Below are 9,579 nucleotides of genomic sequence, written 5' to 3' on the forward strand. Positions count from 1 at the left end.
CCTTCCATAAAGCAGCAAAAGCTTTTCTAATCCATGAGTCGCTTTTGATGCTTGCTAATCACTTCTGAACATTTTTTCAGGCCTAATACAGCTCAACTCTCCTTCTGACCTGCAACTTGTTCCAGAGATGGATGCAGTTCCCAAATCCTTGTACTACTACCTACTCAACTGAAGGAGACCACCCAAAAAGTTCTGGTTGAGCTAAGATGGAAGTTTGAGCCAAGCTCAAGCAAAACTGACTTTGCATGAACCCTACTGAGTGATGATGGGTCATACTCAACACAACCAAACTGTTTGGTAGCTTTGACAATCTGATGGAATTCTGGTTTGAACATGACTAACGATTAGAAAATTGAAAAGGGTTTGAGTTGAGAGCTACATGACGTTTAGATTCAGAGATGACAAAAATCAATGAGTTAGGCTAGGTCAAATCATATGGACTGCATTGTCAATTCGTCATCTAAGTTCAGTGATGCAGAGATTTGGTCATAATTTGGTTTTCTACCTGATTTTGCTGCAGCTTAATACTAATAGTTCAGAAAGTGCAGGAGTAGTTGAGTTTGGCCAAGTTCACTTAGAAGGTGTGTCACTCACAAATGATCAGGCATTTATGTTGTGGATCCACTACTGCTGGAAACCCTTTTGGACAGTTTTGGTGAAGTCGTCTACTATAATTAATTTTTTGAGTTGGTAGGTGTTTACCAGTGAGTTCAGAGACCATCTGGAAAGTGAGGATTCTGGAACAATGTCTGCACGTCTTGAGCACTACTAATAATCTACTTATCTCTTACTTGTAGAGAGTCAATGATTCATCATCTTTATATCTAACTTGTAGTAGTTGTGGAGTCAATGATTCAACATCTTTACACTTAAATAAACGAGGTGCATCAGAGTTCGCCAAATGTTGCAGTCAAAAATGCATTTTTTTTAACACCTGATAATAGCATATTAGCATCATTGCAACAAGGGTTTAACGTTTGGTTTAGTTGATTAGTGCCAGATAGCATGATCACTCGAACACTCGCAGGGGATTCACATGACATGAGGTTGTTTGCTGGCGATCTGTGCAATCAGCTAGCTAGGGGCATCTCTGATGTCAGATCTCGCCAAGGTCGTTGCTTTCTGAACTTTTTCCCTGGTTTGCCACAACATCTAGCATCTTTTTTCTCCTATTTGCAAGCAAGAAGGTTGTGAACTGACCTGCACTAAATCACGCGCCACCAACCCTTTTTCTGCTCAGGACTCCTAGCTGAGTCTGATTGAACCACACACTCCACTCTAACTACTACTCCCTTCCTCTGGTTTTAATAGATAACGTTGTAGACTTTTGGCGTTTGATCATCCGTCTTATAAAAAAATGTAATTATCATTTGTTTTGTTGTGATTTGGTTTATCATAAAAGGTACTTTAAGCATTACTTATTTTTTTACATTTTGTAAACTAAAATTTGAATAAAATGATTAGTGAAACATATGTCTATATAAAAAAAACGGAGGGTGTACTATTCTTTCAATGGAGTCACTCTAATGCATGGACCAGTTGGCACAAAATCTTGAATAAAGTTGTCTGCATGGAAAGCAGACAAATTGCTATTACATCAAACTTAAAACTGCCATGATATGTCAATTATTCAGTTGTTTGCATGTTCACAGTTATTTTAGATGGATTCTATTTGCATGTTTTGGACACATGCCACTCTTCTGAATGAAGCTAATAACTGAAGAAACAATAGCCAAACATTTTGTTTCCTTGCTACTGAAACAAAGTGAAATCTGACATCACCACACTCCCTTCAGTTTCTTGAACAACACAAAAACATAGCAGCAAATGGAGTATTCAGTACCCTTTCCTTTCTGCTAGGCTGCTACGAGCATCAAACTTTCTAGAGAGATCATGCTTCCACTAGCAAGCATTTTCTTGCATCTTTCTTCTCCAATTCACCAACCACTTGGGACACCTTTGCCCAACTTTTCCAAAAGGAACATTTGTAATGGCACCAAAATCATACAAAGTGGATGTTCAACTCAGCAATTCACAAACAGAACAAAAAATCAAACAAGCTGTACTGGCATCTCTCATCTCCAGTATAGTGTGCAGTATACAAATATCATACAAAAGAAGAGATACCAAGATCACAAGGCCTAATCCTATAAGCATAAACATAACTGAATATAGCCTCCTGAATATATAAGTAGGGATCACAAGTCCCTCCTGCCTCTACAAGAATTACATAGAGAGTGGCAAGTGACCGTTTGAAGCGCCGTTATAGGACTTGTTCTCCTCCTTCCTCCTCTTCAAGACGATGCTCCATGTAACAGCTTCCAGGATCACAGCAATGCCACCCAGGATGCTGATCGTGATGATGTAGCCCGTCTTCCACTTCTGCTCCACGTTCAAGATGGACATCCCTTTGAAGATGTTGACGATGCCGAGTATGATGATGGTGTAACCGACCGAGTGGTGGTAGGCGTTCCAGTAGACACGGTATTTGTGATCCTTCTTGGGCCTCAGGAAAAGCGCAAAGATCTTCAAGAAAGAGTGCACATAGAACAATCAGTATGATCGTACAATTTTTACACAAAATGGGCTTGAAATATTGGCAGATAAAGAGGTCATAACAATGTGTGCAATAGAACATACCTGTAGGGTACCAAGCGCAAATACTGTGATCCCGATGTTTCTGTGAAGCGAATAGGTGATTCCCTTAGACAGGTTACCTAGATGAATGCCAGTGGCCCAGCCAGAAACTCCCACACCATAACCAATCAGCTGGCAAGCTACATGAAGGTAGAACCACGCGGGATCGGCGGATTTGAATGTCTTGAGATATCTAGCAAATATGGCTCCCATGGGAAGTAGAAGACCCCAGCTAACAGCATTCAGGATTCCATGGGTCTGCACATATAAAATTAGAAAAAAGTTTGAACCAATTAGTAATACATCATAATATCATTATCAATATGGTCAAGCAATTTGTGAATGTGAATCAACAGAAGAAGAAAAAGCTTGTTTGGTTTGCAACCAAAGATCGATCCCTTCACTAGAACATCAATAACACCACGGCTCCCTACTCTCTACTGAATTTGCATTGTGTGAAATGAGCATTTCGATGTAGCCATCAACAGGAAAGACAAATCGTGCTGAAGTCCACCAAAGCAGGAAGAAACCAATACAGGCAAGAAAATTGCAATCTGAAAGCATAGAAATTTGAGTGTGTAGTACGGAAGCAAAGAAGGCATTTTGTCACACATAATCAGTCAGCAAACGTCATCTTATTCCTACAGATTTTAACACAGTTGAAATCATCTCAAACCAACCAGGATATAACAGTCGAACATATGTATAAACATTTGAGCATTTCACATGGCAACAGAAGCAGGAAAGATTATTTTAACCAAAGATTGACTCTTAAGCATTAAAAAATGTGTTGTTTTTTTCTTTCTTTTCAACGCTCTACCACCTCATAAGCATATACTTCAAATTAAATTGACTCATACCAGTACCGCTTCAGACTTCAGTAACCACTACTGTTGCTAATTCATAAAGCAATAAAAGAAAACAACAATATGAGAGCTTTTGCTAAAAAAAAAAATCCCCAGGATTTTAGCTTTTGGAGTTAAGTTCCCTGGTGGAATTCGAGCTGAAATCGCCCCCCTTTTCTAACTACAATTTGATTTGTGCACTCAAATTTGATTAGGAATTCAAGAAAGGCAAACAAAATGATACTAGAAATCAAGATTGAAGAGTGCTCACATTCTTCTTCCTGAGGTTGCTGCCGCCGCCGCCGGAAGAGGTGGCTGCCCCGGTGAGGAGGTTGAGCTTCCCCATGGCGGCCTTGTTGTCGCTGCTCATGGCGTGCGGCACCATGGACCCGCTGGAGACCGGCCCGACCTGCCAGACCTGGTTCACCTCGGCGGTGCCGTTCTGCAGCGCCAGCTTCCCGAAGACGCTGACGCGGCCGTCGGCGGCGACCTCCGCGGCGAGGTCGGTCGCCGGGTACTTGAGCTTCCCCGGCGCGGAGAGCGAGTACCCCTCGATGTCGAACGTCTGGACCTCGTACCCGCCTCCTCCCCCCTTGGGCAGCGCGACGAGCGCCTGCGTGCCGGCCATCCCGCCGTCGGTCGGGTTGAGCCCCCACGCCACCCACCCGCCGGGCGACGGCGGCGCGGCGACGAACGCCACGGACAGCGACGCCGACGCCGCGGCGTCGTAGGTCCAGTGCACGGACGCGCCCAGGTGGGGCAGGTCGCTGCACGCCGCGTACACACGGTTGCTGCTGAACCTCTCCGCCGCGCACCCCCCTCCTGCCGCCCTCGCCGGCGCCACCGCCGCCAGAAGCAGCGACGCCAAGAAGACACCGAGCACGGACATGGCTGGTTTCTTGGTGGCTCCAAGAAAAGTAAACTAGAGAGAGAGAGAGGAGAGAGAGGCGAGGTGGGAGGAGGGGAGGAGGTGGCGAGGTTAAGAAGGCGGAGGTGAGAGGGGGGGGGGGGACACGTGGGGGCGTGTGATTGGGCGGCCATTGACGCGGTCGGAGGTTGGATTTGAGGAAGGTTTTTTGCACGTTGCCCTTTTTCGCGTCCACGTTCACCGGTTCGGTTTTTGGGTTTTTTACCTGCCGTTTTCATGTATGCTCGCTAATCTTTCAGTACTTACCGTTTCCATGATAACGACTCTCTTGATTCCTTTACTCGTTATAATTGTCGGTTTCTCTTGCAGTGTTAAAGTTAGGTTTGTTTGATTTGGATTATCGTCGTAAGTTATCTACTCAATTTTAAAATAGATTAAGTATTTTAAAAGATGAACTTTATAAATAAGTTAAAATAAATAGCCTGATCAATTACAGTACTATTTTTCTAAAAGGAAATTGGTTTTCAAAGCATAAAATAAATAAGCCATTTCAATAATCGGATAAATAAACTAAGGGCGTGTTCACTTTTTTTACTATTTTCAAACATATCAAATTTTGGTATTGCCAAAATTTAAAATGACAACAATCCAACCATGTCTCGAATAACCTATCACATCCTACCATACCAAAATTAATTTGGTAATCATCCAAATTATTCTTTACAAGGTAACAAACTAAACAATACTGCATACATGATTTTACCTTATTACCAAATCTTGTGGCATTATCAAACTTTACAAAATTTTAATATTACTAAAATTAATTAGGCTTGAAAATGGTAAATAAACTGAATATCCCTAAATCCCTAAAAATAATATGGTTTAAGTTATGGGGGAGTTGATGATGACATGAGAGGCAGAAAACACATCAGAGATAACAGCCCATCCTCTCATCTCATCTCATCTTGTACCGTTGATTGGCTGAACAATGAGACAATTAATCAGCACAATCACTTGGATGCCAAACTGAACCCCACAAATGGTGGTACAGTGGTACTACCTGTATCAATCAACCACTCACGGACTCAAACCGAATTCATTCCTTCCTTCAGTTCTAGAACACCATCAAGTACAGTAGTACTCATCGGAGTCAATGCATTCGCTGTGCATCGCCGATGGATTCGGATGGCTGCTGCAGATATAAGCGTTGTTATTATTTGTCAGTTGAGAATATGAGATTGCCTCGCCGCCCTGAATCTTTGGCACATGATGAGAAAGATAATCGCATGCTTCTTAATTAATTACTCATAAATCACAGAACTAGCTTACTAGCCGGTTTGATCCAGGAAGATGGGTGTGAACCGTGGTTGGTAAGCGGTCAGTCAGCACGCCGCGGTAACCGTAATACAATTGGATGTGTTCGTAAATCATTTCTCCGTATAGAAAACGAAATACTCCCTCTATCTACTTTTATAGTCACGTAAACAAGCAATTCATTAATATTTACATTTCTCAATACTCTTGTAGCCAATCATGTGTGAAATAATAGAGAGTCATGCATTAAATCCGAGAAAGTCATTAAGATGATAGGTTGTTGGATTAAAATATGCCTATCAAAAATAAATTTTTCAGATTTGGAAATATGACTATCAAAAGTAGATGGAGCGAGTAACTCATTAAGTCATGACTAATTAAAGTTGGGAACCTATTATTCAAAACGAGAATAAAGATATGTTTGAAAGTACATGTCTCAACTTCTATTTTCCCGTTTTTCACGCAAACGTTTTATGAACTGCTAGAAGATACTCCCTACGTGCTAAAATATAATAACTCTCTGTGTCTCAAAATATAAGATCCTAGTACGTTGAATCTGTGTCCCATCCAACTAAAAGTTCTTATATTTTAAGACGGATGAGGTATGTTTTTAATAAAAAGTAAAAAAGTTGATAGGGAAGACTTTTTTTAATCATATTAATCTATTTTTCGGTATTGTTTTACCTAGTAAGTATTAATCATGTGGTAATGAGTTACCCTGTTTTAGGTGCATAGGAGAAGTTTCTAACCTTCTTTCCTAAACCCATCTTAAAACAAGACTATATCCATCTTAAAATAAACAAATATGATACACTATGAATTTGTTTATCTAGGATGGAGGAAGTAAGGGCTTATTTAGTTGACAAAAATTTTTGTTTTGGGGTGTCACATCGGATATACGGATATACATTTGAAGTATTAAACTTTGTCTAATAACAAAACAAATTATAAATTCCGCCTAGAAACCGCGATACGAATTTATCAAGCCTAATTAATCCATCATTAGCAAATGTTTACTATATCACCACATTATCAAATCATGGCACAATTAGGCTTAAAAGATTCGTCTAGTAATTTACACCCAATTTGTGTAACTTTTTTTTGTCTACATTTAATACTCCATGCATGTGTCCAAACATTCGATATAACAGGGTGAAAATTTTTGTTCTGGGAACTAAACAGGGCCTAAGAAAAACCTTGTGAATAGCACTCCCTCCTTCCCAAATTGATCATCATATAAGTTTATACACCAAAACTAATCACATCAATGAAGACGCCATGCACACATTCTCCCACAATACATGCATCGATTAGAGCAAGGTCAATAGTGCAGCTAGCGGCAAGCTCCAAAATTTTATCATGTCAAGGTAGAGCTAACTTACGGAGCCAACTCATACAACATGCTAATTAACTACAAGTTAGTTATAAGCTGCCTTGGTTAAAGCATACATACATTAAATATAACAATTTTTTTCGTGTGGGACCCACCTAGCATTTTTTTTCTCTTCTCCCGTGACCGATACTGCGTGGGGCGCTGTGCAAGCGCTAGCGCTAAAACAAGCGCCCGTTTGTTTCTCTCCTAGCGATTTTCTTTTTCTAATCTCGTATTAGGCTGATTAATAAGTTTTGGAGCCTTCTTAATAGCACTATTGTACATGCTCTTAAAACCCCATGCCAATTACACTCTAGCATGCACACATTCACTCATATTGCATTAATTGTATTCCGACGAAATCCGTGTTCATGCAGTTATATAATGATCAATTTGAGAAATTTTGGATTCTATCATATGATGATCAATGTTTGTTTTCTTTGTTTGCATACATTCTCCTCCCCGGCTTCTCATAGTGTAAAACTCGTTTAAGGGTGTGTTTAGTTCACGCTAAAATTAGACGTTTGGTTGAAATTGGAACGATGTGACGGAAAAATTTGAAGTTTATGTGTGTAAGAAAGTTTTGATGTGATGAAAAAGTTAAAAATTTGAAGAAAAACTTTGGATCTAAACACTAAACACGGTGTAAATGAGGTCATAGTCAGAGGCCATACGAAAAGAAACATCAGCCCTACGTGGAAGGAGCGCGACAGAATGAGGATGATCAATTTAGCAAGCACGGTCTCAGTCTCAGCAGCGGCAGCGGCCTGTATACAACTCGGTAAATTATTCGAAGTTCCTTGGCGCCGCGGCGTGCGGGGCGAAGCACGTACTGTACACATCATCAGAACACTCATCGCGTTTTTCAAAACCAAGTTGACTGGAGAGTTTCTCCTGCGGTGGGTTGGTGGCTGGAAGAAAGATGACACCACATCCACATGTTAATTAGTCTTGGGGGAGAAAGAAATCAGTGGCGTTCCAACAGAAAGAAATTGCGAGATTGCAACGGTTGATTTCATTCGGGGGTTGGTCACCGATGCAGGCCAACTGCCAAAAAAAAAAAAATGCGTAGGCTACCAGAACGCCTTAAATGACTCTCACCGTCACCGGTTTCCCCTTCCTTCTCCGGCGATGCGTTTGGCATGCAGTTGTTCACTTCGCACTGAAAAACGGCCTCAAACAACATATTTGTAAATAAAAAATAATTTATAAATAAAATTTTTTTATATAAGTGTTTTTAACGATTTAAAGACTGAAAAATAAATTTTGATAAAAAAAATCAAAATCAACTTTAAATTTAAAGCTAAAAATTTAAATTTTAACTGATAAGTATAAATATAAGTGAAAAGATGAGACCAAATCAGCCATCTGTGCATAGAGATGCAGGAGATGGTTGATGTCACAGGGCTCCTACGACACGACATGTAGGTTCCGTTGTTTAGGCCGAGTTTAGTTCTAAACTTTTTCTTAAAACTTCTAACTTTTCCATCACATCAAAACTTTCCTACACACACAAACTTCCAATTTTTCCGTCATATCGTTCTAATTTTAACCAAACTTTCAATTTTAGCGTGAACTAAACACACCTTTAGAGATATCCTGGTAGCTCAGTTTTTTTTTAATTTTTTTCTTCACAAATAGTTTAGCTATTTGTCTATATTATAAGAATCTATAATGGTAAAATCCATAAGATAAATTAGAAGTTAAATGTTTGTTTTCTTCTTTTCTATGTATTCTCATCCGCTGCTTCTTATAGTGTAAAACTCGTTTAAACAGAACGAAAGGAACCGGAGGACTTTCCAGCACAAGGAGCTGCCGTCGCTAACTCTGCTAGCCAAGACAAAGGAGGAAGCAAAAACATGGGGGTTGGCGGGCGCAAAAAATCTCGCCGTCTGGTTGACAATGTAACTGCCTATAGTTAGGGCCACGGCCCTGGGTTTTTTATTTTCTATACTTTACCCTTTTTCTTTACAGTTTTCGTCTCCTTTATTCAATAAAATTGACAGCCTCGTCGATTCGTAAAAAAAAAAAAAAACTCGTTTAAACGAGGTCATAGCCAGCCTGAGGCCATGGGAAAAGAAACACCAGCCGTGAAAGGAGAAACAGAATGAGAATGAGAATGAGCATCCAGCCAGCCATCCATCCATCCTCCAGCGTCGGGTTTGCTGTTGCTTGCATCATATGTAGGGACGAACCGTGCAGCACGTCGTCCCACTCCCACATAAGATAGGTTCACACTTGGCCCATATTATTCACGCTCCATGCCGTTCACTTCACGGATCAAGAATTTCTATCTTCGAAATCACCGTGTCTTAGTTGCTGACATATAGGTTCAAAGTCTATCAGATTCAGTCAATGATCAAAGTCTATCCGTGTTCAATGTTTGACCATCCATCTTATTTAAAAATTTTATGAAAAAAATATAAAAAATTAGTCACACATAAACTATTGTTCATGTTTTATTATCTAATAATAATAAAAATACTAACAAAAAAGAATCTAAATAAAACGAACGGTGAAACATTGGAGATGAACAGTGTAAA

At 40.2% G+C, this 9,579-nt stretch overlaps 1 protein-coding gene across 1 annotated transcript; it reads right to left on the reverse strand.

Moving 5' to 3' along the window:
• Positions 1-2,051: 2,051 nt before the first annotated feature.
• On the reverse strand, positions 2,052-4,442 carry LOC127782866 (cytochrome b561 and DOMON domain-containing protein At4g12980). The gene is made up of 3 exons (XM_052310143.1): positions 3,754-4,442; positions 2,641-2,895; positions 2,052-2,526 (listed from the first exon to the last, which is right to left on the reverse strand). Exons 1-3 carry the CDS (start codon positions 4,369-4,371, stop codon positions 2,227-2,229), a joined length of 1,173 nt encoding a protein of 390 aa, XP_052166103.1. The 5' UTR covers positions 4,372-4,442; the 3' UTR covers positions 2,052-2,226.
• Positions 4,443-9,579: the final 5,137 nt, after the last annotated feature.

This window comes from Oryza glaberrima, chromosome 8 (genome assembly GCF_000147395.1).
Source record: "Oryza glaberrima chromosome 8, OglaRS2, whole genome shotgun sequence".
NCBI classification, from domain to species: Eukaryota; Viridiplantae; Streptophyta; class Magnoliopsida; order Poales; family Poaceae; genus Oryza; species Oryza glaberrima.

What these genes read in the sequence shown, in the direction of transcription:
- LOC127782866 (XM_052310143.1), bottom strand. Translation starts at nt 4,371, where the DNA reads ATGTCCGTGCTCGGTGTCTTCTTGGCGTCGCTGCTTCTGGCGGCGGTG. An exon ending in GCAACCTCAGGAAGAAGAAT is followed by an intron (nt 2,896 to 3,753) that starts GTGAGCACTCTT and finishes TTATATGTGCAG; the next exon opens with ACCCATGGAATCCTGAATGC. An exon ending in TTGCGCTTGGTACCCTACAG is followed by an intron (nt 2,527 to 2,640) that starts GTATGTTCTATT and finishes TCTTTCTTGAAG; the next exon opens with ATCTTTGCGCTTTTCCTGAG.